This window comes from Nyctereutes procyonoides, unplaced genomic scaffold (genome assembly GCF_905146905.1).
Source record: "Nyctereutes procyonoides isolate TBG_1078 unplaced genomic scaffold, NYPRO_anot_genome, whole genome shotgun sequence".
Classification (NCBI taxonomy): Eukaryota; Metazoa; Chordata; class Mammalia; order Carnivora; family Canidae; genus Nyctereutes; species Nyctereutes procyonoides.
In genome coordinates this window covers 11,909,979-11,937,215 of record NW_026575051.1, presented here as the reverse complement: position 1 = coordinate 11,937,215, position 27,237 = coordinate 11,909,979, and the positions used below count along the sequence as shown (strand labels likewise).

Genomic DNA, 27,237 nt, shown 5'->3' with positions numbered 1-27,237 from the left:
GTGTTTACATACCATAATCTATTTGGCCTATTTGGACAGTATAGGCCGTTTGCAATTTTTCACACACACAAAAAAATCCTTAAATTCAGAAAGTTTTTCAGAAAATAGGTGATTAGAGTTTTGGGGAAGTTGGCTAGAGAGATGGGGTGGGTGTGGCTGTTATGTTCAATGGAGGCTACAAGAAAAATTAGTCCAGGGGCTCCTCCTTTATGTGTGTTGGAGGTGTCTGTAGGCAGCTGCTCTGCATGGGCTAGGGACCCATCCTATCCAATGTATTGAAATTAAAGATGGTGAAATCTTCATCTGAAGGACTAGAAGATGGGCAGTGGGGTTCCTGCCCTCTGCCCTCTTGCCCTGTGAGAACAATAAATAGTTTGCTGTCCTTGCCTTGCACAGGTGTCTCTGAGCCATTAGCCTGGAGGAGTAGTCCTCCCCCACCCCCCACCCCCCAACTCTATATGTCTGAGCTCTGGGTTTGGGCAGTTGACAATTAGCCTGAGATGAAGAACGGTTGCGATCGGAGTACAGAAGTGGGAAACTGGGAGGCACATCTACAGAGTCAGGGGCGTTCCCAGCCCAGGGAGGCTTCCCAGTAGTGGTCGCAGAAAGGAATGGAGTGGAGAAATATACAGTCTTGACGGAGCGGGGGGGGGGGGGGGGGGGGGGGGGGGGGGGGGGGGCGGGGGACGGGGGCGGTGCGAGAGGCTGATCCTTAGATAGGCATGGGTCGATCCTGGAAGGCTGGGAATGGCAACGAAGAAAGAAGGGGAGGGCGTGGAGGAGGAGGAGAGCACACAGACGAAAGCAGGTGATGTAGGATTTACAAACGGAGGAGGCGTGGGCTGGTGACAGGAGGAGGGCCTGGAGCCGCAAGGGTGCCCGGAGCGTGCACGGGATTTAAAAGAGAAGCGTGATGGGAAGCTGACCCGCGAGAGCAGAGGTGGGGCACAGGCTGAGGGGCGCGGGTCAGGACGGCAACGGATGCAAGATGGGAGAATAGCGGCTGTGCACATTTGGCTGGCACTTGGCAGTCTTCTTCCTTTTTGATTCCCCTAATTTCCTCTTTTCGCTGAAGAAAGCGAGGTTCGGAAGGGCTAGGTGGCAGCGAAGGCGGGGGCCCCGGGGGCCGCGGGGCGAGGTGTGAGCCCTGCGTCGCGGGGGGTGGGCGCCGGACGCCCGCGGGTGGGGGGCGGGAGCTCCGGGAGGGGGGGCGGGCTCCGCCGGCACACGCCGCCCCTGGCAGGCCGCCTGAGCGCGCGCGAGGAGCCGCCGCCGCCGCTCGGGGTCGCCTTGAGCCCCAGATTTGCGAGCGCTCGGCCCGCATGGCAGCCGCCTCGGCGCCGGTCCCCGCGGCCGGCTAGGGGTGGCCCCGCGCCCCGGCCCCTTGGCGGAGCCCGTCGGATCCCGCCCGGCTCTGCGTCCCGGGGCGCGCTGCCTCCCAGCCCGAGGTGAGGACCGCGAGGGCAGGGGCGCACGGAGCTAGGGGCGTTCTGGGGACCCCAGGCCCGCGCCGCGGCCGAGCCGAGGCGACGGAGATGGGAAGGGGACGTGGAGAGCAGGTCCGGGGGGGGGGGGCGGGGGGAGTCGAGGTGGGAGGCGGAGACTGCCCGCTGCCGGGAACCGGCCCCCGCGTCCCCTCCGCGCCCAAGGCCGCCTCCCGGCGCTGTCCCCATCCCCGCGGAGTCCGCCGTGCGGACTGCGTGCCCAGCCCGGGCCCCTCCGGCGCCTGGACCTCGTTCCGCGCTGTCCACCCTTCGCCTCCTTCCCACAGAGCCCGCTCCGGGGCTCCTGTCTCCAGTCCCCTCGCCTGCCCAGCCTTCCCCGCCTCCGCCCTCCCGCCCCCACCTCCTTCTGTCCCGACGCCCCTCTTCCCTCGAACCGGAATCCGTGCCACCGTCTCCGGGTCCCGCCGCCTCCCAGCCCGTGCCGTCCCACAGGTGTCCGCACGTCCGGCCGTCCATCCGTCCTTCCCTCCTGAGGCCGGCGCTGACCATGCCCAGCGGCTGCCGCTGTCTACATCTCGTGTGCCTGTTGTGCATCCTGGGGGCACCGGTTCAGCCTGCGGGAGGTGAGCGCGCCCCCGGGCTCGGGTCGCGGCCCTGCCCCGCCATCCCTCGCTTGCGCGTTGACCTCTGCCGGCCAGAGACGGCACTGCAGCCTCCCGACCCGCGGGCTTGACCACACCGAGAGAGCCCCTTGCGAGGCGAGGACTCTGTTCTGCCCCAGCCTGGAGCAGAGCCCAGCCAATTAGGGAGACCCCGCTCCTCCGAGCCCCGCGTCTCAGGGAGCGGAACCCTGACTCGGTCTCACCCTTCCCACCTCAATCTCTTGCAGCCGATGACTGCAGCTCCCACTGTGACCTGGCCCACGGCTGCTGTGCGCCCGACGGCTCCTGCAGGTACCTCTGTCCAACACGTGCTACCGAAAACCCTTTGCTCACCATTTCCCAGCAGGTCCACACCCACATCCAGGTCAAGCCCCAGGGCAGAGTGTCCAAGGGCTTAAAACCCTACTGTTCACTCCTCAGCCCCTCATGGCCACAGGGCAGACTGGCTAGCCTCTCCCGGCCCCATTTCCCCTCTGCTTTGCCTCTCTTTTCTTCTTCTGGCTTATGCCTCTCCACTCCCTACTCCTGTACTCTCCCAAAGCTGATCCAGGAATTCTGAAACGTTCCTCCTCAAGATACCAGTAGAAAGACCTGAAGCTTGAGAGTTTGGAGATTGGGGGCCATGAGGAAAGGGGGAGATAAAAATATAAAGAGAATGGGTTTAGCCTGGGAAAGAAAGGCTACAGGAGGACAGGAGGGTTGCTGGGGAGATGCACTTAGAAAGAGTATCTTTCTTGATGAATTTGAGTTAATTGACTCACTGGGGTGGGGGTTGGGCCAATTCTGCAGCACGAGAAAAAGTGTGTCTGAACATAAGGAAATGAGCTGACAAGGCAAGGTATTGGAGGAGGTGGCTGTGTTTGAGACACCCTGAAATACTTCAGGTCTTTGTCCTCCTGGAATGAGGATGGGAAGAGAGTCCTTATGACCTTTCAAGGTCACTCTTTTTAAACTGCTTCTGAGCACCTCAGACATGCCAGGAATGGTACTGGGGTTATTTACAAATGTCATCTTAATTTCTTCCTCAACCCAACCTAACCCAACCTATTTCAGATGAGAACACTGAAGCCCAGAGAGGTTAGACAAAGCACAAACCCAGGACTTGAACGCTGGTGTCTCATGGTCTGACTCCATATATGTCCTATGACCCCGTACAGCCCTATACCTACCTGGGGCAGGCCTGGTCTCTCTTAGAGGTTCTCATATGTCCTTGTGTTTTCTAGAAGCTCTGGTCTTGCCTCTCCCATCTCCTCAGATCCCCCCAACCAGAGCCCTGCCCCTGTGCTTCTCCCCACCAGGTGTGACCCAGGCTGGGAAGGGCTGCACTGTGAGCGCTGCGTGAGAATGCCTGGCTGCCAGCATGGGACCTGCCACCAGCCCTGGCAGTGCATCTGTCATAGTGGCTGGGCAGGCAAGTTCTGTGACAAAGGTAGGGGAGCAGTGAGGGTAGCTTTTGGACTGGGGACCCTGTGTGTCTTGGGAGAACATCCATTGATAACATATTTATCGAGCACCTATATCTAATATTAAGCACATATTTAAGAGCACTGTCTGGCTTAAACCCTCTGGCTTAAACCCTCAAATACATGGTATTTTATCATTTTAGACTTTATACCAGTTGCCTAATTCAGTCAACATAATCCTATGAGGTGGGCAAGGCAGCTGCTAAAATGTACTGATTTTACTGATGAGGAAACTGAGACCCACAGATGAGATACAACTTGCCCAATAGCTTTGAGACAGACAGATGATGCTGGGGCTAGGAGCCTCCTGACACCAATGCAGTGTTGTTTTCCCACACTACACCACAGAAGCTCTGGGTGGGTTTGTAGTACAAGTCATGCCCACAGAGCTTCAGGTGGGGCCGGGGCAGGTCTGGGCACCCAGACCTCAGGCACCCAGAGCCTTCCCGGTCTCCTTTCCAGATGAGCACATCTGTACCACGCAGAACCCCTGTCGGAATGGTGGCCAGTGTGTCTATGATGGGGGTGGCGAGTACCACTGTGTGTGTCCACCAAGTTTCCATGGACATGACTGCGAGCGCAAGTCTGGACCCTGTGAACAGGCAGGGTGAGTACTGGCCTGTGGGTGAGTGGGAGGTTAGGGGAGAAGTTGGTGATGGGAAAGGAAGCAGGACTATAGAGAGGGTGGTGGCGAAGTATTAGGTCCGAGGGTCCAGGGAGCCAAAGTGTCCCTCGTCCAGGGTTTCTCAACTTTTTTGGTACCATTTGAACCGTTTCTCCAAAACCAAACTTGGAGTTGCTGAAGGTGTACCACATTAACACGTGACTGCTCTGGTTGAGAAGGTGGGTGTAGAGAGGTTAAGGACCTAGGACTCCCCTTGGCCCCTCGGAAAAGCTGGCACACAGCTCCCAGAGACGTTCCGCTCAGCAACTCTTGCCTTGTTGTAAGTGAGCAAATGGGCTGCAGGGCTGGACTTGTCCTCATTTCTGCTGCAGGTCCAAGTGTCTCTGAGGATAATAATAGCACGCCTGCGTTGAGCCTTGCCTTGGGGCCAGGTCCTGTGCTAACCGCTTGACATTGAATTAGCTCATTTAACCCTCACAATTTGGGGGACTAGGGGACTAGTCTTATTCCCATTTTTAAAATGGAGGCATTGGAGGCTCAGAGAGAGGGACTCAAGGTGACTTAGCCAGAAAGGGGGTTGAAGGGTGGCGGCGGTCAGGATGCTGACCTGGGCTACCCTAACAGTGTGAGTTGGCCTTACTGACCTCTTTCCCTCCCACTGCAGCTCCCCATGCCGGAATGGTGGGCAATGCCAGGATGACCAGGGCTTTGCTCTCAACTTCACCTGCCGCTGCCTGGTAGGCTTTGTGGGTTCTCGCTGTGAGGTCAATGTAGACGACTGTCTGATGCGACCTTGTGCCAATGGCGCCACCTGCCTGGATGGCATAAACCGCTTCTCCTGCCTCTGCCCTGAGGGCTTTGCTGGTCGCTTCTGCACAGTCAACCTGGATGACTGTGCCAGCCGTCCGTGCCAGAGAGGGGCCCGCTGTCGGGACCGCGTCCATGACTTTGACTGTCTCTGCCCCAGCGGCTATGGCGGCAAGACCTGCGAGCTCATCTTACCTGTCTCAGAACCCGCCACCATAGTGGACATCCCCTTGGGGACCACCTCGGCTCTGGCAGTACCTGCCACAGGGCCTGTCCCCCACAGCGTGGGGGCGGGTCTGCTGCGCATCTCAGTGAAAGAGGTGGTGCGGAGGCAAGAGGCTGGGCTAGGTGTATCTAGCCTGGTGGCTGTGGTGGTCTTTGGGGCCCTCACCGCTGCCCTGGTCCTCTCCACAATGTTGCTGACCCTGAGGGCCTGGCGCCGGGGTGTATGCCCCCCTGGACCCTGTTGCTACCCTGCCCCACACTATGCCCCGGCATGCCAGGACCAGGAGTGTCAGGTTAGCATGCTGCCGGCAGGGCTCCCCCTGTCACCTGACCTGCCCCCTGAGCCTGGAAAGACCACAGCACTGTGATGGAGGTGGGGGCTCCCCAGCCCCCACCTTCACCTCCTCAGCTTCTCAGACTGGAATAGGCCTTCATCACCACCCCTCTCCTGGGGCACACACACTGAAGGACCTTAGCCACACACCAGAAATATTATTTTTTTAATACATAGACTGTAAGATGGAAATTTTATCAAATAAAACTATGAAAAGTGCACATGGGCTCCTTTGCCAGAAAATCTGCCTGAAGTCCCAGCTGTAAGAGGACCAGAGCAGAGGCCTGGTTCTGGAGCCTCAGGACTCTGCCCCGCAAGAGAACAGGGTCCCCTTTTCCCCTCTGGGAAGTGAGGGAGAGGTAGAGCCACAAAGGAGAATGTAAACAAGCAGCCAGCACCCCTGCAGCTGCTCAGGACTAGGTAAGACCAAGGGGAGACCCTGTAGGACAGTGGGAGGGCAGGCTCAGGACCCTCAGCGAGAGGACTGGGATCCCTGCTGGCTGCTCTGCAGCAGCTGCTGGAATAGCGAGTGGGGCTGGCTGCGCAGGGCAGCGGGGGAGTCCAGCTCCACGACCCTCCCTGCTTGTAGCACCAGTACACGGTCAGAGTTCAGGATCGTGTTGAGCCTGTGTGAGAGAAGGTGGTCAGTGGGGGGACAGCGGACAAGGCCCTAAAGAAGAGAGCTGACTTCCTCTTCCCTCTTTTCCCCTGGACAGCACAGGTATGCCCCACAGGCTTTAGTGTCTGGCTCTGTGCTGGGGAAGACCGCAGATACCCTTGGACAGTGTGCTGTAAAGAGCCTGGAGAACAAGGAGCTGAGATTCATGGGGGGTTAGAATCTCTAGAGCCCTGACCCCTGGGGTCCCTGAAAGGAAGGGAGGCTCTGGGTTCATGTCACCATAGGCCTTGATTCAATTCTCACTCCAGACACTGGCACACCTGTGTGCAATGGTCAGCACTGTCTTGTTGGCAAAGCGTTTGCAAATGGTCTGCTGGAGCAGTTGGTCTGTCTTCTGGTCCACACTCGCCGTGGCCTCATCGATACACAAGATCTGGAACATGCGCAGAGGGTGGCGGGGGGGGGGGAGCGGGTTAGCCTTGGCTCCCCCCCAAGTACCAGCCCCCACCTCCGGGCCCAGACCAGCCAACCTACAGCTCCCCACCTCCAGCTCTAAAAGGAAAACTTAGTCCCCCAAAACCTCTCCCCAACCCACTCCTTCACCCTGACTGCCCCCTGCCTTCTTCCTGGCCCTCTTTAATGTCCCTTCCTGTTGCCTCACCTTGGCATCCGTGAGGAGAGCCCTGGCCAGACACAGCAGCTGCCTCTGCCCCAGGGATAAGCTCCGGCCCCCCTCACCCAGCTCACCATCCAGGCCACCTGCAAGGCACAGCATCCTCAGCCCCAGGTCTCAGGCCTCTCCCTGCTCCCTCTGACTACCCTGCAGGGTAGGGCCTAGTACTTACCCAAGGACACGATCACCTTGCTCAGGTGGCACTGCTCCAGGGCCTGCCACAGGGCCCTGTCCTCATGCAGGCCCTGGGGATCCAGGTTTTCCCGAACAGTCCCACTAAACAGAAAGGGTTCCTGGGGGATGATAGCCAGCTGGGATCTGGGGGGGTAAGAAGGCGACAGGACATGGGATCTAGACTGGAGATGTGGCCACTTCTGTTCCTAGCACAGTTTTTTAGTGGGCACTTCCAGGAAAGCTTTGGGGGAGGGGTAAGAGCTGAACAAAATCCCCACTCTGCTCCCCAGCTGATCAGTCGTGTACCTACTGTGCCAGTGCTACAGGGAGCATCAAAGATACCAAAGGTCTTCACCCTATCCTTAAGGAGCTTACATCTCACTAAGGCACAAAATATGGAGAAACACTGAGAACAGGAGTGGGCTAAGCTGTGTGGGCCCAACTCTAGCAGCCACTGGGCAGCAGTGGCAAGGAATGACCAGAACATGAATGGGGAGGGGACACTTCAAGGTCAGAAATGAGCCTGTAATCAAGTCCTGAGGAGCTATATGTTTGAGCCATAAGGTAAGGCTGCCACAGGTGAGAAGAGAAGGCAGGAAGACCAGGGCCAGGGCTTGGGATCAGTCATGGGCTTTAGGACAGAGCTGCCCTACCTCGTGCATGGCACAGAACTCAGCAAAAATGATACTAGATCACTTTTGGAAAAAAAAAAAAAACCCAGATGTGGGGATGGGGAGATGATTAGCTCCAGAAAAGTCCACTTGTGGCTGGGAGCAACCGACCCAGGTCTTGAGCTGTCCCAAGCACTGCCTGCCGAGCCTCAGGGCTGAGGACATCAGTATGGGGCACTGCCCCTGGAAGACTCTGGTTCAGGAGGCAGTGACTGGTGGTCTCGAATGGAGGCTATGTGCCAGAAAGTATAAGGCAAAGCTGGAAAGGTGGGCCTGGGTCAGACTGCAGACCTTGAGACCACAGCTATGAGTTTGAACCTCGGTACTAGGATCTCGCTGTCCTCACCTGCTTGTCCTGTCCTCTATCCTGCCCCTGACTGGCCCTGGCTTCCCCGGGTTGATATAAAGCCTTCCTAGCTGGACATTCCCCCATGTCCCAGTAGCCTGGTGTCCCTCTTCTTCCTCCCCCAGACCTGAGTTCAGCCAGCTCCAGCTGGCTGGTGTCCACACCGTCCAGCAGCACTCTCCCCGAACTAGGTTCCAGCAGCCGGAAGAGCACCAACAACAGGGAAGACTTGCCAGAGCCTGTGCGGCCCACGATGCCCAACTTCTCTCCAGGCTGCACACGGAAAGTCACTCCATCCAGGGCATTTGGCAGCCCCGGCCGGTATACCAGCACCACATCCTGGAACTCCACACTCCCCTGGGTCAGCCAGCCAACGCCCAGCTGGTGGGGTCCATGGGTGGGAGAGAGACAGAGATGGGTAAGGTGGAGGAAATGAGGAGGAGATGCAATGGGGAGTGGGAAGAGGGGAAAATAAGGAGAAAGGGTTGGCACAAGAGGAAAAGGCATGGGCAGCAGAGGTGAGGCCCTCTGGATGGACACAAGGATGAGAGACACACCGTGAAGAATGTGACATCACACAGTGACATGAGAGGGGCTGAGAAAAACAGTGAGGACCAAAAGGAAAGGAATGAGGGGAGGCGGGACTGTCAGGAGGGTCCCCCAGGGTTCCAGTGCCCAGGCCCAGGGCAGGGATTGCAGGCCTACCCTTGGCAGCTGGCCCTGGGGCTCTTGGGGCAGGTCACAGGAGTACTCCTCGAGGCGCTCAACGCTTACCAGCATGGTTTCTGTCTGCGTGAAGCTGCTCACCAGGCCAGAGAGCAGGCCCGTCAGGGACAGAGCGTAAGACAGTGACAGGCCCACCAGTCCTGGAGGGGAAGAGCACAAGCCGCTAGTGGATGGACAGTAGGATACATGTGGGAGCAGAGCTGGGGCAGGAGGGAGAATTCAAAGCTATGGACTGTGGCAAATAAAAGAAGCCTGCAGAAGGCAGCCTGAGTGGCTCAGCGGTTTAGCGCCTGCCTTCGGCCCAGGGTGTGATCCTGGAGACCTGGGATCGAGTCCCACATCAGGCTCTCTGCGTGGAGCCTGCTTCTCCCTCTGGCTGAGTCTCTGCCTCTCTGTCTCTCTGTTTCTGATGAATAAGTAAATAAAATCTTAAAAAAAAAAAAGCCTGTAGAGAAGCAGGAAGATGCTGGGACCCAGATGGGGTCCACAGGAGGTGAGCCACAAGGGAGTGAGGTGGGCCTGGATAGGCTTCGAGGGAAGACAATGGAAGATGGGCCTGGCAGTGTTAGTAATGGGGCAGAGGAGGGAAGGGGTGAAGGTCAGAATGATTGTTTTAGTCCCAGACCCACCACCACCTGGGCAAGTCTCTCCCTGGGACTCAGTTTCCTCAACTCTAAAATGGGAGTGATGACAATGACAACACATCCTCACAGGACCCCAGGGTGGGAGATGAAATGCTGGGGGGACAGTGCAGGGAGGGAGGTCTGGGATGCTTCTGAGTTGAGAGTGAGGCTCCCGGGGTGGCACCTGGGTTGGTGAGGCCCTGCTGGTGCTGCACCAGGGCGATGCCCGCGATGGCACTGACCACTGTGGCTCCCATGAGCTGCAGCCGAATGTCTAGCCACTGTATCGTGGCACTGGCGGCAAATTGGCACCTCTGGTTTAGCTCCAGGAGTCTCTGATTCTCCTCCTCAAACCTGGGGGAGGCCAGGAGGGATGAGAGGACACTCCCTTGTTACAGTGACCCCACCAGACTCCTTCCCTGCAGAACACAGCAACTTTTTCAGGGCTGACCTACACACACACAGGCCTCTCCTTGGGGGTACAGAGGGACCATTGTTCTGTCTCCTATCCCCCATCCCTTTTTCTGCACTCACCCACCCTTCCTTTCTCAGGAGACCTGGGGCCTGCTCCCATGTGCCCTTCTTTTCAGGAGTCCTTCTTCTCACCTCCCTCAGCTTCTCCTCCCCACTGGCTGTGGCCAGAGGCAGATTCCACGCACCTGGAGGTGGCCCCTGCGGCCCGGAGCACAGGGAGGCCAGCCAAGGTGTCAGCCAGGTGGGTGTAGAGAGGTGACAGAGTGAGGCTGCTCAGGCGCCGCAGCTCCCGGGAGGAGGCCCTGTAGTGGCGCTGCACGCGGTAGTAGAGGACGCTCAGAGCGGGCAGCAGCAGTAGCAGCCAGGGCAGGCCCGAGCCCAGCACTGCCAAGAGGCCCAGCAGGCCTGCTGCATTGGCCAGCAGGATGTTGAGGGTGAAGGGCAGGCTGTCATCTGCACAGGCCACGTCGGAGGAGAAGCGGTTTAGAACCCGGCCGGCAGGTGTGGAGTCGAAGAAAGTCACTGGTGCCTGGGAGAGGGGTTGTGGTTGGGCGAGGGCAGGGCCTGGCAGCAGAGGGGCTGGGGACAGCCCTGGGGGGGAGGTTGGGTGGGGAGAAAGGCCCAAAGTAGAAAAGAGGGCAGGAGGAAAGTGTCCCCAGAGTTTGGGGGCAGAGAGGAAGGGGCTGGTGGAGCTTGGAGGGAGACCCTCTCAGGGTGGGAAAAGTAGAGACTCTCCCGTCTCTCCGGCCAGTGGTGACCCTGAGAGGCCATGCTGGCCATTCCTCTACCTCTGTGCTAGACATGCCAACTTCCCTTTGCAGGGCAGGAGCCAGTCTCTTTCCAGAAGAAGAGGACTTTAGGCTTGTGAGTAAGATTTAGTTAGAGGTCAAGAGGAACATCCTGATCGCCCGTGGCTGGACAGCAGTCTAAGTCAGTATGAGCTCATAGCTCAGCACTCAGGCTCTGGAATCAGACTGCCGCTGGGATTCTGGCCCTGCCATTTGCTGGATAGGAGGCCCCGGGCAAAAGCTTAATCTCTCTCTTTCTCTCTTTTAAAGGTTTTATTTATTTATTTATTCATGAGAGACACACAGAGAGAGGCAGAGACACAGGCAGAGGGAGAAGCAGGCTCCCTGCAGGGGGCCTGATATGGGACTTGATCCTGGGACCCCGGGATCACGAACTGAGCCAGAGGCAGACCTGAGCCAGAGGCAGACGTTCAACCACTGAGCCACCCAGGCGTCCCAAGGAGCTTAATCTCTTAAAGGCCCCTGTTCCTCATCTCAAAAGCAGGGATAATAACAGAACTGCAGCTCTCAGGGCTGCTGGTAGGATCGAAAGCACATGTACAGCAGTCAGATGCTGAGCACAGTCTGCCTGGCAGAGAGTGAGTGCTCAGCAGTCTCTAGCTGTTTATTTTTTATTTTATTTTATTTTTAAAGATTTATTTATTTATTTATTCAGAGAGAGAGAGAGAGAGAGAGAGAGGCAGAGACACAGGCAGAGGGAGAAGCAGGCTCCATGCAGGGAGCCCAACGTGGGACTCGATCCCGGGTCTCTAGGATCACACCCCGGGCTGCAGGTGGTGCCAAACCGCTGTGCCACAGGGGCTGCCCAGTCTCTAGCTGTTTAGATGGCTACTGGGTGGGCCATCTCAGAGACAGCCTGTCCCTTTCTTCACCTTCTCCATCCCCCAGCTCTCTGCCTTTACTTAAGGAATAATCCTCTTAGGGCAGGGGACTAGGGCAAAGGACTTCTGGAAGCACCTCCTAATGCCAATTTATAAGAAACGAATTCCTGGGATCCCTGGGTGGCGCAGCGGTTTGGCGTCTGCCTTTGGCCCAGGGCGCGATCCTGGAGACCCGGGATCGAATCCCACGTCAGGCTCCCGGTGCATGGAGCCTGCTTCTCCCTCTGCCTGTGTCTCTGCCTCTCTCTCTCTCTCTGTCTATCATAAATAAATAAAAATAAAAAAAAAAAAAAAAAAAAAAAAAAAAAGAAACGAATTCCTTCACAGCCCAAAGAGGCCGTGGTCCTGGAGGAGAGGCAGAACCGTGGGTGGCTACTCCCTGACAGGCAACAGGAATACCTATATAGGACTGGGTTCCCAGCCCAACTCTCCACAGAACTAGCCTTACCCAGGTCACTTACGCTCTCATTGCCTCAGGTTCCTTATCTGTAAAATGGGGATAACAGAGTGGGGGGGGGGGAGTAAAAAAAAGAAAATAAAAAAAATGGGGATAACAGTACCTACCTCATAGGGTTATTACAAGACCTTGATAAGGTAACGGTCAAGAGGGTGCCTGGCTGGCTCAGTTGGTGAGGCACAATCAAGGCTCTTGATCTTAGGGTTGTGAGTTCAAGCCCCATACACACTGTAAAGATTACTTTAAAAAATTTTTTTAAAGGATAACAGACAAGGGCAGCCCCGGTGGCGCAGCGGTTTAGCACTGCCTGCAGCCCAGGGGGTGATCCTGGAGACCTGGGATCGAGTCCCACATCAGGCTCTCTGTGTGGAGCCTGCTTCTCCCTCTGCCTGTGTCTCTGCCTCTCTCTCTCTCTGTGTCTCTCTCATGAATAAATAAATAAAATCTTAAAAAAAAAAAAGGATAACAGACAAGAAAAGGGCTTTATAAGAACAACAACAAGGGGCGTCCTGGGTAGCTCAGCGGTTTAGCGCTGCCTTCAGCCCAGGGCCTGATCCTGGAGACCCAGGATCGAGTCCCATGTCAGGCTCCCTGCATGGAGGTGCTTCTCCCTCTGCCTGTGTCTCTGCCTCTCTCTGTGTGTCTCTCATGAATAAATAAAATCTTAAAAAAAAAAAAATAACAACAACATGACTGATAATTGCTGATTGAGTATTTAGTATGTTCCAGGCACTATCCTAAGCACTCTCCATGTACTAATTAATTTAATCCTCATAATAAGCCTATAGGATCAGCAACAGACTAAATATGTACACGACAACAGGGATGGATCTTAAAAACAGCCCTAAATAAAAATTGTAAGAAATAGAATGCCAGGGGTGCCTGGGTGGTTCAGTTGTTTAAGCGTCTGCCTTTGGCTTGGGCTCTGATTTCAGAGTCCTGAGATGATACCTACTAAGAATGGTTGCTTTATCAAGGAAAGAAGGGGAAACAAAATAGGGTACATAGATAAAAGGGAATGGGTAAATAAGTAAAATAAAAAAGGGAACTTATGATCTAAGAGGTGTCCCATGCCCCACAAATAAGAGGTGACTAATTCAGGCCTCTGCACTTGAAGTCCAAAACAGGAGTGACTCAGGAAGATTCTCTTCTCCCAATTTTACAAGTCAGAAAGCTACCGGCTTAAGTAACTGGGTTTGAACTCAGAGAGCTGCTCTGCTCTCAGCCTCTCCAGGTCTCAAGCTGCCAAGTGCTGCACACACCTGTGAGGGCTGTCTTCTCCTGAGGACTAGGAGGTAGGATGGGGCGCCTGATGGAGCCCAAGTACTGAGAGGGCTCCCCCATGCCACCCCACCCTCCTATCCCCTCACCATAAGGACTCGACACAGCAGGCGGCGATGTAGGGTGGCGGCCGCTTGGAGGGTGCCCGCTGCAAAGAGCACTGCCCGGAGAAAGGTGCAGAGGGAGTTGACACCAGCAATGGTTGCGTATACGGTGAGGTAGAAACGGATGTCTGAGGAGCCATTGGAGGCAGTTTTTGGCAGTGGGAACACTGAGGTGCTGGGTGGTGAGGAGGGGGCTGTGGGTAACCAAAAGAAGGGCCCCTCGGGGGTCCCTTCCCCTCCCCCAAGCCAGCTCTCCCCACCAGAAGACACACCTGGAACATCAGCCCCCACCCCCACCCCCACCCCCGCAACCCCTCTGGGAGCCCCAAGCCTGCTCTAGCTCCAGCCACTCACTAGAGGTTTCCGGAGGAGAAGAGGAGCAGCTGGGCAGAGAGGAGCCCTGTGGATCCCGGGTTGGTGGGGGCTGGCACCTCCTGGGAGTTATTCTTGTTTGCCTTCAGCTGGGATATCCAGTGGGAGAGCCACCAGTCAGCAGCATTCCTTGTGCCTGGGTGGGGAAAGGGAGGGAAAAGCTGTGATTCATCCCTTTTTTCCATTCAAACACCCCCTTAACCTTCTGCCCTTAACCCCCATCCCTGGCCCTCCCCACCTTCCTACTATCCCACGTCCTCCCCAGTGTGCACTCCTTCCCTGGGCCCATCACCCATCAGCTCTGAGGAGCGCATGATCTGGAATTTGCAGAGGGGAAGCAAGCTGTGGGAGCAGACCAGAAGATGGCTATGGTGTGCACCCCTCTGGTCCCTGGGACTCTCAGAACTGGGGGGTGTGTATCTTGTCCCAGCTGCTGTCCATGCCTGGGGAGGCTCAGGGCTTTGTAATGATCAGTTGGAGGTGATGGCTGTGATGGGGACCTAGGACTGGGGCAGGATGAGGGGCTCTGGGGTTCACTCCCACCTTGCATGAGGAGCAAGGAGAGGAGGATGGCTAGGGCCAGGCCCAGGCCCACGGCCCTCAAGTATGCTCGGTACACGTGCAAGGCCACGGCACCCTCCTTCTTGCTTTCTTCCTGCAGCAGATGGCCACATGTTTTCTCCTCCACTTCCAGCCTCTCCTTTGTTTTCTCCAGGTTCCCGACTGACTGCACTGCAGCTGTGAGGATGGGAAAGGAGGCCAGGGTGTGGATTAAGTTTGCAGGAAGACAGTTAAACTTCAGTGTTTCAGATGGGCAGGGTTGCTTTGAGGAAAACGTATCTCTATAGTGAAGTGGTGGAGGGCAAGCCTTTTCCTCAGCCCTGAGCCATACCTGAGTCAGCCTCTTGTCCCTCCTCAGCCCAGGCTTTGGGGACAGCTTGTACCAACGGCAGGATCTCAGAGGGAGGCCCTGGAAGGTAGCAAGGAAATCATCAGGGGGCTCCTGCATATATACTATATACTCTGCCTTCCTCAGTGAGTCTGCCGATCCACCTCCTATTCTTTGTGGACCCCTTCCCTGACTCTCACTAGCAGGGCCCTGCCCTGGACCCCTAGACTCTGAAGAGGACTCTCAAGTCCATCCCTCTGTGCCTGTAGTCCAGCCAGCTCAGACACATGTTCACTCTAGGAAAGTCATAGCCATCCATGAGCACTCTGTCCAGAGTCACCTCTTGTTACTGCAGAGCTTTCTCCTCAGGCTTCACAAAATTTCTAACAGTCTGGTGGAGCCTGATTTCCTCCTGTTTCTCTCCCAGTGAACTTCCCTGGTCATGTCCCTCTGGATAATAATCCATCAGAGGTGGGGTTTTGTTAATATTTGTTTGTATTTTTAATAAAAAGATTGTTCTAAACCTGACTGTTGTCTCTTCTCTAAGGACGTCAGTGTTCCTGGAGATCTTGATCCTCTGTGTTCCCAAAGTACCCAGTCACACAGCCCAAGTTCCAAATCCACTGGCTCCCACCCTGGCGGCCCATATTACCAGCCCGGAGAAGGCGCCCGGCCTCCATCAGCAGCACCAAATCTGCCTTCTCCAGGTACTCGGTGCGGTGGGTACAGAGTAGCCTTGTAGTGTGGCTCAGCACCCCCAGGATGCACCTATGCAGAAGGTGGCTGGCCACGTCTGCATCCACAGCAGCCAGAGGGTCATCGAGGAGATAGAGCTCCTTTTCCTAAAAGAGGTGGGGACATCATGGGTACCAAGTCCTGGGTCCTTTGGTCAGAACCCAGACCTCTCCTAGGACACGATCTTGAGGCCGTCAGAGAAGACAGTTGAGAAGAACTCTGGGGGCTGCCCCGAGAGCAGTGGCAAAGCAGGTGAGACTTGAGGGTAAACTTCCCTCCAGTCAAGCAAGGCCAGTGCTTAGCGCTTCAAGTCACATAATTTTTTTTAAAGGATCTTTAATTCTGCCTTGAATCTGCAAAAGGGGCATGGGGTGGCAAAGGGATAAACATCTCAAGAACATGAAGGGAGAGAGAAAAAGAAACTAGATGCTGATGAAAATATCCCCGTTCCCCACTCCCTCCAAGGACCTCCTCATCTTTAATTCACCTGGTAGATAGCACGAGCAAGGGCAATCCGGGCCCGCTGTCCCCCGCTGAGGGTCACACCCTTCTCCCCCACCTCTGTCTGGTCTCCAGCAGGCAAAATCTGGTAGGAAAGGCCTCCTAGCATTGGTCAATGGGCTCCCCAATACCTTCTACTCCATCCCTTTGCAGGGAAGAGGTAGAGGGCGTCAAGAGAGCCAGGGAGCTTAGGGAGAGTAGACTTGAATTTGGGGTGATCAACAGGGGATAATCCGTAATTCTGACAATCCAATCCCTATGACAACCTTATGAAGTTGGTATTATTTCTCTTTCACAGAGGAAACCAAAGTTCAGAGTAACTACCTTGCCCTCAGGTGGTTCTACAGCTAGGAAGCAGCAGGACATGAATGTAGATTCTTAGCCACCCTGTCACACTCACTACCCTGCCTTTTTATTTTTTATTTTTTTTAAGATTTTATTTATTTATTCATGAGAGACACACAGAAAGAGAAGCAGAGACATAGGCAGAGGGAGAAGCAAGCTCCACACAGGGAGCCTGACGAGGGGCTCGATCCCAGATCCTAAGATCACGCCCTGAGCCAAAGGCAGATGCTCAACCGCTGAGCCACCCAGGCATCCCTACCCTGCCTTTTTAAGAGCAAGGATGACGATGGGCAAATTCAATGTGGAAGCTTTCATAGATTTTTACACAAGGAATGTACCCCAAGCCTTCATGGGGCCTCAGGAGTGGTCTCCTTAGCTAAGGGGGGCCCATTACAGTGGAAGCACCTGTGGTCTATCAGACAGTGAGTCCCCCTGAGGGAAAAGCTTTATAATTCACCACTTAGTGCCTAGAACCGTTCCCAGTACCCGACAGGCATTTGAGAAATGTCTGATGTAGAAAAAAATGATTCATGGGCATGGGATACCCCATAGCCAAAGTAAAGGTCCTCTTTTCCAGGGAAGTTCCACATTTACCTGGACAGAGTAGTAGTGATGACAATCCTGCTGGGGACATGGGGATTGAGTGGGGAAGTCATGGGTGAGATCTGGAATCTCATCCTCCTAAATTCAGTACTCTGGATTGTAGGGGATCTATTGGACTTGCCTCTAGTAACCCTAAATCTCTTAAGCCTTCCCAGGGGAAGGTGTAGGAGAAGCTCTTTTTTTTTTTTAAGATTTTATTTATTTATTCATAAGGGACACAGAGAGAGAGAGAGAGAGTGAGAGAGGGAGAAACATAGGCAGAAGGAGAAGCATGCCGGGAGCCGGATGTGGGACTCAATCCCAGGACTCCAGGATTATGCCCTGAGCTGAAGTCAGGCGCTAAACTGCTGAGCCACCCAGGCATCCCAAGCCTCTTGAACCAGAACCACCAGCCGAACCTACATAGAGCTAAAGCCTCAGAGGGAACCCTAGCCTAGAGGCTGCTATGTGGAACCCCACCACCACTACTGTCCCTTTGGGTCCTACTTGGAAGGGGGAACCACACACTGGATGCTCTAGGAGGACCAAACCTGACAGCCAGTCTCAGGTTAATGGTGCCTGAGCAGAAGCAACTTCTTCCCAGAGAAGCAAATCTCTGACTTGAGGTGTCAGGGACATGGGGAAGAAGGCAGTCAGGGGGTTTTAGGGTTTGGGCACTCACATGGAGGTCATCAGTAAGGGCGCAGGCCTCGATCACTTCTTTGTACAGTTGGGCATCAAATGTTTTCCCAAAGAGAATGTTGTCTCGGATGGTGGCAAACTGGATCCAGGGTTCCTGGGTGGCCAGGCCAAAGCCTTTGGACAGTCCCCACACAGCCACCTGCCCATGCAGCCTGCAGAGAGCCAAGCCAGCAGCATGAGGGTGCCAGTCCCCAACTAGGTCCCTCCATAACCAGCCCCCTGCCTCCCAGAAGCCTCTCCAGACTGCTGTCTTCTACATTGGGTCCCTCTTCATGTCACATGGGTCTCTGGATTGGTAGCCACTGGGGTCGAGGGGACTTAACGAGGCTGGAGGCTCAATCTGGATTGGGAAGGGAAGCGATTGCTCTTTGGCTATAGCCAAGTGGTTGTCAGATCTGGATGTGCTCAGAGAAGAGGATGGCCACCACCCTGCTCCCACTCATTCTCACTGTAAAATAAGAAGGCCCTCCTTTATCCCTCTGCTCCTCTCTAGATCCCTCCCTGAGTAACCACATTTTCTGAAAGATGAACTGAAGCAGGATGTTTCCATTTATTTCTTTACTCACTATTATAGCACTGATAATACTCTGGTATGAAGCTTATGATAACTCACTTTGACTGCCTTCCCCTTTCTAGACTAAAACTCTCCCAAGAAAGGGACAAGGTCTTGTTCGTCTCTGACTCTCAGTATCCTGGGACCCTATAAAGGCATCCACCACAGGGCAGGGGCTAGGCAAGTTTTTGCTGCAAGTCAAAGCTGAGGACAGGGGACACTAGAGGTTACTCACCTGTGGAGCTCCCCAGCAACGGCGGCCAGCAGCGAGCTCTTTCCACAGCCCACCTTCCCCACGATGCCCACCAAGACACCCTGCAAGGAAGCCAGACAGTAAGCATCAGGTCTTCCTCCTGAGGCCCTGGGCTGCCAATCATTCCACGGAGGCTTCTGTTTAGGCCCGTTTGTCTGTGAAGAAAGAATTCTCCAGCCCATAGGATGAGCTGTGCCTCACCGAGTAGGAGGTTCCTATATAGTTCATTTAGGAACTATAGAAGTACAGTGCTTACTTTCCACTTAGAGGAGTGATCAGTTTCACTGATCTGCATGAAGGGCCCCTGGAGAGGCACCAGAGAGAATGGAGGAAACTGCCTAGAATTTCCAAAGAAAGGTCAAAGCAGGGAGCCTGGAAAGAGAAGGGAGGGAGGGACTCCAGGCTTTGGGGCCTGGATGCTGGGCTACTTAAGTTCACCTGTGGCTAGACTTTTGCTATGTCGGGGCAAAAGTCAGTGGTGCTTTGCACAGGTGCCCATTTCTATTATTTGCAGTTTCAAATTTTCTGTTCTCCCTTCATTTCTTAGTTGTAACATACATCCATGGAGCTATCTTCCTGTACAAAAAGGAAAGAAAAATCCCTTTTCTAGAAACAGATAGTGCTCTCAGGAGCTCTGTCTGTGATGCCCCCACTCTATCAGCCAGGATTGACCCATCTCTGGGTGGGCGCCAGAGTGAGTTGAGACCCTTCCCTGAGAATTCTCCCTTTTTCTGGCTGTAGCTGTTAAGTGGGAGGGCTCTATGCAGTCTTTTCTGCTCAGTGGAGAGCAGGTCCACTGAAAGAGAAGCATGAGGCAGATACAGAGAAAAGCAGACAGAGGGAGAGTTCTAGGAGTCGAGTCCTGGTTCTGGGCGGCTGCTGAGATCCAGCTGTATGCATGCCTTTGGATTCTGTAATTCATCTCTATAACCTTATTATAAACTCTTGTTTGCTTAAGCTAGCTCCAGTGGGTTTCTATGACTTATATCCAAAAAAAGCCCCAACTGACAACATTAGTAAAATTCCTTTGAAAAATTCCAGCCTTGTCTTGCCTGAACTAAGAAAAAAGAAAAAAAATACAGCCCGTGCCAGAAATGTGAGCCAAATGTGGTAGAGACTAGAGAATGCTGGGTTGAGCTGTGGGGCAAAGGGTTGGACAGGGGTCAAGGGAGAGGGAAAATTCAGGACGGGGGTGGGGTGTGTGTAGAGGAACAGGAGTCCTGTCCTGCCAGGAATATTCTTTCAAGTGTTTCTTTGACGATGTATGCATACAGCGGTGTGAGTCACAGGGTGTGATTTCTTTTCAGCAGGCTAAATAGAGGATTATCTACCCCATTTGCAAAATCCTTCTCAGAAGAGGCTACAGGGCCTCTCCCCTGGTCCCTGACCTGGGGCAGATACTGAATAAGCTCTGGGGTCTATTCTGAGTTTGCTGGCTCCGCAGGAACAATGGAGAGACAGATGTACTTGTTGGCCTGGACTAGGTGGATATAGCTGTCTAGAGACCAGGGACAGAGTAGAGGACTCTGAGAAAGCTATGCCAGTGGGATGATGCTCAGAGAGGAGTGTAGAACCTGCTCACCAGAGCTCCTCCGTTCCTTCCCTTGGTGCTTTGAGATGCAGGCCATCTAGCTATGACTGGCTCCATGCGTGTTTATCTGTCACTGAGTCTTTATCCCTCATTCATCCAGGGACTCCCCTAGGTTGTCTATCCAACAACAAACCTTCTTCACTTCGAGGTGATTGATGAAGATCTCCTGGCTGGTTCCAACTGGATCCCAGGAGAACAGGGCTTCATGGAGTTCCAACGCTGTAGATGGCTCTGTGGGGGGATCTGAATAGGGAAAAAAATATTCAACTTGGGCTGCTAAGGCACAACCTACTTACTTGGAGAGGGTAAACCAGGAACATGTCATTGGCTTGCCTGTCCTGTATCTACTGGCCCAGGGCTAATTCAGCCTTAGTCTTGGTCTGAGGATTCTTCCCCAGGAAATGTCCACTTGCTCTGCCTGGATTCTGCTGCCTCTGGCCCTTCTTGCTGGCACCTATGTACAGCGTCCTAGGGGCTATTGTTCCCTCCTCACCCTGTGCCAGGCTCTTCCTTCTAGCTTCCCATTACCTGGGCTATAGTAGACTTGGGGGCTGTGGTTGGGAAGGTCAAGGAAACGCTGGATCCGGTCCAAGGACACTTTGGCCTCCAGGAGGCCATTGATCACCCAAGGGAAGTTGTTGAGGGGAAGAATGAGCAAGCGCACCAGTGCCAATGCCGTGAACACCTAAGTAGGGCAGAAGGGGGATGAAGCATCACCTGAAGCCCAGGAGCTATCTGAAGGCAGACAGGGGTGTAAAAGGAAGAACAGGGCAGCAGCAGAACAGAGGGGTGGCTGGAAAATCCTTGGGTGGCAAAGGTAGCCATCTCAGAACCTTAGAAATTCCAGATGTTCCTCCAGAGATGCAGGTAGCATCTCAATAAGCACACAGGCCTGGGGCATTCTGAGACTTTCTCAGAATTTCTTTTTTTTTTTTTAAATTTTTTTTTATTTATTTATTTATGATAGTCACAGAGAGAGAGAGGCAGAGACATAGGCAGAGGGAGAAGCAGGCTCCCTGCACTGGCAGCCTGATGTGGGATTCGATCCAGGGTCTCCAGGATCGCGCCCTGGGCCAAAGGCAGGCGCCAAACCGCTGCGCCACCCAGGGATCCCCTTTCTCAGAATTTCTAAGTACATTGTCTGGCCCTGGCTAGAGCCAGCACTGGATCATGGGGTTTTTCCCCCCAAAGTGATTAGAATGAGGATAAGGGAACCTAACATGGAGCCTGGGGCTAATATCAAAGAGGATGGAAGAGAGGGGGAAAAAAAGGAATTCCTTCACAGAGCAAAGGGTGATATATTTGGGACCCTAGAAAGTTCGGAGAACTCCCCCTCAGTTGGAAAAGGTTAAGGTAGTCAGATATCCTCCTTCCCAGCAGCCCCAAGGGCCTGAGGCTACCTCTTAACTCCATCACAGCCTCCTTGCTGTCACCTCTCTACACTTTCCTACAGCCATCCCCTCTTCTGGAACTCACCTTGGTGGCAGTGAGCTGGTGCCCCATGAGGACATAGGTGATGAAGATGACAATGGAGATGACAACCGGCAGGGCAGCCCACAGGTACACACAGGCTGCATCCAGGTATTTGATGACTCTGAGCCGCCCCAGTTCTTGAGCCCGGCAGGCCTCTACCCGGGCCCCCAGTGCCTGCTCCCACCCGAAGAACTTGATGACCCGAATGCCACTCAGCAGCTCTGTCATGAGCTGGGGAGGGAGACAAGAAAGTAGAGTGAAGTGGAAACCCTGCTCACAGGTGTCCACTCTCCTCCACCCAGAAGTTACTGGGAGAGAAAGCAGAGTCCTAGGCTCCTAGATACCCTGTACTGCCCTAGCACTGGTCTCCTTCCTCACCTCAGCTCTTTCTGAAGAAATACCACCCTCAAATAAATCCCTTTCAGGGGGATCCCTGGGTGGCTCAGCGGTTTAGTGCCTGCCTTTGGCCCAGGGTGCAATCCTGGAGTCCCGGGATCGAGTCCCACGTCAGGCTCCTGGCATGGAGCCTGCTTCTCCCTCCTCCTGTGTCTCTGCCTCCCTCTCTATGTCTATCATAAATAAAAAAACAAACAAACAAACAAATAAATAAATAAATCTTAAAAAAAAATCCCTTTCAGTCCTGAGCTGCTTCCCCTGCCAATCTTTTTACTTTTCCTCTGTGTGTGTGCTCTAGAGTGGAGAACAAGTCAGAGCTGGAGTCCCTTCACCTTCCTACTCCCTAGGTAGAAAGTACTGAGGCGCTACCACACTGGCCTAAAAGCTCTCCTTCCATAAGAGGAAGGACTAAGAACTACTTCTCAAGGCCAGAACAGAGGGCTTCAGGAGCCAGTCGCCAGTCTGGCCCATGGCTTGGGTGGTACAGGAACTATTTCTGTAGGAGCGTACAGGTGTAGGAGGCCCACACCACAGCCCAGGGTCAGACAAGCCAACAAGTCTATGCAAGATGGGCAGGGGCTAGAGAAACTCCTTGGATCCAAACATTCACACATCCCCAGTCTGTAAGCCAGGGAGGCACTGGGAGCTTCCCGGATGGCGCTAGAGACCTAGTCTGTAGCTGTCATGGGTAGGAGAAAAGGGCCTGGGCTATGAAGGACCTTCCTCCTATTAGCGCTCTGAGCTATTACCATAAGAGGCTGACAACTATGCTGTGCGGACCTCCAGGCCTGCCATCCTCCTGTCACTGCAGAACCCAGACACTCAACACCCAGACCGGCCCAGGCAGAGGACTGGCCTACTCCCTTCCCCTCAGCCCATCCCTTAGAGGTAGCTGGGGCTCTCCTAGACCTCTCCACTCCACCTGTGGCTATGAGATGATCTCTGCCCTAGATGAAGAGGTAGAGGACTCGGGTCCTGCCACTCATACTAAAAGCCCATTTAGTCCCAGACAGGCTACTTCCTACCTCCTCAGTTTGCTGCTTACAGCTGCATGAGCTAATACTGCAGTGTTACTAACAGGCCACTTTTATTTATTGCTTACTTTGTGACTGGCCCCATACCCAGAGTCACCTCATACGATCCTCACAACCACCCTCTGAAGCAAGCTATTATGGTCATTTCTCAGATGAAAAACTAGAGGCCCAAAGAGGTTAAGTGACTCGTTTGGGGTGATTAAACTAGTAAGTGGTAGAGTTGGGATATGAACTCATGTCTTTCTCCAGTTGGAGCTCTTAACTTCTAGAGTATGCTCTCACCCTCAGGCCCTGTGCATGGGAGGACCTGGGGACCAGGTGGGTGGGTCCTCAGCTCCAGATTGCTGAGGGACCCTAAGCAGCCCTCACCTTAACCCTTGCGTCCTTGTGCTGTAGCATCTCCTGGTTGCTGGCCATGATGCGCGTGGCAATCACTTTGTTGACAGGGACCAGCAGCAGGGCCAGGATCAGACCACCCACGAAGGCCACACCCACCTGCTGGTGCAGCAGATAGAGGGTAATGGCCAGCTGCAGGGGCAGGCCCCAGGCTTCATGGAAGCTCCCAGCAAAGTTGAGCAGCCGCTCAGAGTCGGTGCCCAGTAGGTTCAAGGCCTCCCCGGCAGGAGGGCGTCTGGGCCCCAGCTGTAAAGCCTTTCGGTACAGAATATTCAGCACAGCCCCCCGTGCCTGAAGTGTCACCTTCCATATCTCATACCCATACTGATTCTGTAGCACAGCACCCAGGACGGCCCCACCAGCTAGCCCCAGGGCATACAGTAGTCCATTGCTTAGTGGTTCCTGCCCCTCCTCCAGGAAGCCCACCAGGAGGGAAAGCAGCAAGGGCCCTGAGAATCCCAGCATGGTCCCCACCAGCTTCAGGAGTCCAAGTGCCAGGTAGTGCCGGCCAAAGGCCTTATACAGGGCTTTCCACAGCCGGACCCCTTCCTGCCAATGTGCCTGGAAGATACGAGCCAGGTAAGTTGGGTGCAGTCTGCGTGGAAGGTGGCAAGTGTCCTGGGGCTGCCGGAGCTCTCCACGGGCCCCTCGGGCCAGCAAGGGTGTCAGCCAGGCATAGGAAAAGCGTGACAGCCAACTTTCTCCATCTTCAGCTACCTCAGACTCCTGTCCTTGAGACAGGAGGAGCTCCTGGGCCCAGGGCCCCCGTGATGCCCCAGGGACCGCCCAGCCCAATCCATAGGCCAAGAGCGCAGCCAGCTGCAGGATGAGAAGACATAGGCGGGATAGGGGTCCTGGGAGAAGCGGGGGCAGAAGTGTGCCTCGTTGGCAGTGCCACAGCAGAGTCAGCATTAGGGCTGGGGCTGGCAGGAAGGCAGCCAGAGCCAAGGCCAATGGTCCCCGGGAGTGGCCATGAGGGGAATGAGCCAACGCCCACAAGGCCAGGCAGTGGCTGATCCAGGCCACAGCTGCCACACCCCCTGCTAGCACTTCTAGCCCTATGGGTCCTGGGCCTGCCCCTGGTGGCAAAACCACTGGAAGGAGGTCTAGTAATGGAAAGATGAAGAGCAGGAAGGAGGCTGTGAGTCGGAGGCGCCAGCCGGGACTGCAGTACAGGATATACTCTGGATTCCTAGGGACAGGGGGGACAAAAGAAAGGGAGGCACATAGTGGCTGATTGAGGGCCAGACACATCACTAATAACTCACTTACCTAGAGGCAATCAGCTCCTTTCCTGCCTTTTACACCTTATCTGTATCTCGCTTTACCCTGAAATACAAGGGGTTTTTCCCAGGAAGTCTTCCTGGCACAACCTAATCTGTTTTCCAATCTACCCATACCATTTCTGATCATTCTTTTGCCACAAACTAACAATTCTTAGTTAAGGATGTATGAAACGTGTGGTGCCTGGGTGGCTCAGTTGGTTAAGTGTCTGCCTTCAGCTCAGGTCATGATCCCAGGGTCCTGGGATCAAGCCCCACATCGGGCTCCCTGCTCGGCCAGGAGCCTGCTTCTCCCTCTCCCTCTGCCCTTCCCTTGCTTGTGCTCTCTCTCTCTCACTTTCTATCAAATAAGTAAATAAAAACAATTTTTAAAGGATGTATGGAATGTGAAGACTAATTAGGAAAAAAATCCTAAATTTTCATACAGATAACAACCAAGAAATGAATACTCACTTTTATAAAAATATCTACCTAAAATAATCCTTAAACTCACCTGAAACACTACTAGATGAATAAAGACTTGATTTATATATGGCTTCTACACTCGACTACAATAGCCTAAATTTTACAAAGCCTCAGAATATTCTACTCTCTGACTTTCCAACGGTTCTAGAAGGTGGTATAGGTCGTATTTGTGACTCCACTTGCTGAACAAAACGTCTATTTTAGTTTTGTCTCTATCTTCTTGGCAAGCCAAAAACATTTTTAGTCAACCAAAGGGTGATCTGCCTACGTTAAAAATTAAGTACAGTATACCTGCAGCAGTGCATATGAGAATGTCTTGGGGGTTTACATAATGAGACGACTAAATCTATTGTTCCTTTTATTGGCAGAGCTGGGTTACTGAAAAAGTTTAATCCTAGATTAGAATGCTTTGGATTTCCTCTAAAAAGTCCAGTTAATCACAGTAATATGGAGCAGTTTATACTGGAATAAAAGTCAACCTTTAAGAATTCTTTAAGATGTAGGGACAAAACACTGGGCTCTTGGAGGCCCCAAACTGGCCATCAGTCAGTCTTAAGCCCATGAGTAAGGTCTCCTTCCCTCTCTGCACTTCATTTTTCTCATCAGTATGGTGAGCAGTAAAGAGTCTGGACCCAAAGCCCTCTATAGTCCTTTCTTGTCTGAGATTCTGGATCTAACCCTTTTCAGCAATGTACAAAAACTCTTAAAAGTGAAATGCAAAAACCACAATTTCTATTGATTATATGATGGTCTTTCTTGCCTGCTCAAAGACTGAGTTCTTGAAGCACTGTGTCTATTTTTAATAGAAAGTCCTAAAAAAAAAAAAAAAAAAAAAAAGAAAGTCCTCTGAGCAGGCTTTGGATGTCTAGGCTAACTGACTAACCCTCTCTAGACTTCTGCCTCATTCTATGTAAAAGACAAACCAGGATTCCTCCCAGACCAACAGATCCCAAGCTTCTCCTCCTCAAGGAAGGGATTCATCAGCCCCCTGATTCATCTGGGATAAGGACACATTCCATCTATCAGACTAGGGACCCAAAAAAGCAGACAGTAGACTTCTCTCCTGCTTTGTCAATAGCCAGAGTGAGAGTAACTTTAGACATATCTAGCCATACAGAAATAAATACAAAACCAAGGTAAGTTTGGCACAGGCACATTACGGCTCCAAACCCAGGAAGATTAAGGTTTTGATTTTGCTCTTCTCTTCTACCTACTGCTTCCTCTCCATCTGGGTAGATATGATTCTCTATTCTAGGGAATACTGAGTTCTCATGGATGGAAGTGGTGAGAAACTGGTCCTACAACTTCAACACACGCTACCTTTATTGGCTAAAAACATTGTTCGCCCAGTTTTGCGTTCAATTCATGACACGTTGCTGCAAAGTGCTAATGCTAGATTTTATTCTATTTTTGCCCTACTCCACAGACCTCACTATTCTGATTACACTCCCGCGGAGATGTGGGTTTCAGGAGAGGTCTGCAAGCACACATGGACAGATGCGTTGCACCTGTTTCTACCCACCTCGGAGTGCCCCAGTGGCAGGCACTGAGCACGGCGAGGAGCGCATGGGGCAGGGCGCTGAGCACCAGCTGGGTGAAGCAGTGGCCGGTGGTGTCCCCCTCCCACACCGGGAGCGGGTGCAACACGCTGGTGTCGCACAGCTGGGCCAGGAACCGCTCCATGGTCGCTTCACCTGCGAGGAGAGCCGGGGGTGGCGGCAGGCAAGGATCCTCCCAGGTAGGGGGGAATCCGTGTTACAACGGCGAGGTCCAGGCAGGCAGCCGACACCCAGTGGGACAGAGCGGGGACGCGCACCCGGAAGCCGGGGTGCCGTCCGCGGGCCCTGACAGCCGGGTCTCCCCGCCTCCAACCCCGCCCCCGAACCGGGACCGCCCCTCGCTGCGGCCCGGACGCCAGACCCCACCCATTCTCGCGTAACCTCGAAGGGAAGTGGTTCGGCTTCCAAGAGCCGGCCGACCTCTGGAGCGGTCGCCCCGCCGGCCTCGCTTGTTCTCCCGTCCCTTGTGTCTCCGACCCCAGAGGTCCGGAACGTCTAACCTGAAGGTGATGCTCGCCAGCGGACCCCGAGGTCCCGAGCACTGGTGAATGCAAAAGAGCCTGGCGCTGTGTTAGGGTGCTAGCCAGGCTCGCTTGGCACCCTGTGTGGGCGGGACGGCCTCTGCGGCGCCGCTCGCCCCGCCCATTCGCCGGGCTTCTCTCCGTGCCCGCGCGTGCGCACTTCTCTCCGTGCCCGCGCGTGCGCACTT

The 27,237-nt window shown here is 54.1% G+C and overlaps 2 protein-coding genes across 7 annotated transcripts; one reads left to right on the top strand and one right to left on the bottom strand.

The window, feature by feature from the left end:
• Positions 1 to 853: 853 nt before the first annotated feature.
• On the top strand, positions 854 to 5,626 carry DLK2 (delta like non-canonical Notch ligand 2). 3 transcript variants are annotated; one of them, XM_055330258.1, is made up of 6 exons: positions 854 to 1,083; positions 1,938 to 2,068; positions 2,335 to 2,398; positions 3,406 to 3,536; positions 4,033 to 4,177; positions 4,860 to 5,626. In XM_055330258.1, the coding sequence occupies exons 2-6, from the start codon at positions 1,993 to 1,995 to the stop codon at positions 5,593 to 5,595; spliced, it is 1,152 nt and encodes a 383-aa protein (XP_055186233.1). In that variant the 5' UTR covers positions 854 to 1,083; positions 1,938 to 1,992; the 3' UTR covers positions 5,596 to 5,626. The 3 variants fall into 3 exon arrangements, with proteins under 3 accessions (XP_055186233.1, XP_055186234.1, XP_055186232.1); XM_055330259.1 differs by having other exon boundaries at positions 869 to 940; XM_055330257.1 differs by lacking the exon at positions 854 to 1,083 and adding an exon at positions 1,270 to 1,448.
• An 87-nt stretch (positions 5,627 to 5,713) lies between these two features.
• ABCC10 (ATP binding cassette subfamily C member 10) lies at positions 5,714 to 27,134 on the bottom strand. 4 transcript variants are annotated; one of them, XM_055330252.1, is made up of 22 exons: positions 26,910 to 27,134; positions 26,492 to 26,663; positions 23,195 to 24,413; positions 21,399 to 21,626; positions 20,451 to 20,607; positions 20,056 to 20,165; positions 18,314 to 18,393; positions 17,506 to 17,677; positions 15,883 to 15,981; positions 15,313 to 15,502; positions 14,664 to 14,741; positions 14,315 to 14,509; positions 13,754 to 13,907; positions 13,385 to 13,574; positions 10,053 to 10,396; positions 9,578 to 9,747; positions 8,750 to 8,910; positions 8,172 to 8,425; positions 7,026 to 7,171; positions 6,842 to 6,939; positions 6,501 to 6,613; positions 5,714 to 6,187 (listed from the first exon to the last, which is right to left on the bottom strand). In XM_055330252.1, exons 2-22 carry the CDS (start codon positions 26,650 to 26,652, stop codon positions 6,034 to 6,036), a joined length of 4,473 nt encoding a protein of 1,490 aa, XP_055186227.1. In that variant the 5' UTR covers positions 26,653 to 26,663; positions 26,910 to 27,134; the 3' UTR covers positions 5,714 to 6,033. The 4 variants fall into 4 exon arrangements, with proteins under 4 accessions (XP_055186227.1, XP_055186228.1, XP_055186230.1 ...); XM_055330253.1 differs by having other exon boundaries at positions 27,029 to 27,134; XM_055330255.1 differs by lacking the exon at positions 26,910 to 27,134 and having other exon boundaries at positions 23,195 to 24,550; positions 26,492 to 26,569.
• Between the last annotated feature and the right edge of the window lie 103 nt (positions 27,135 to 27,237).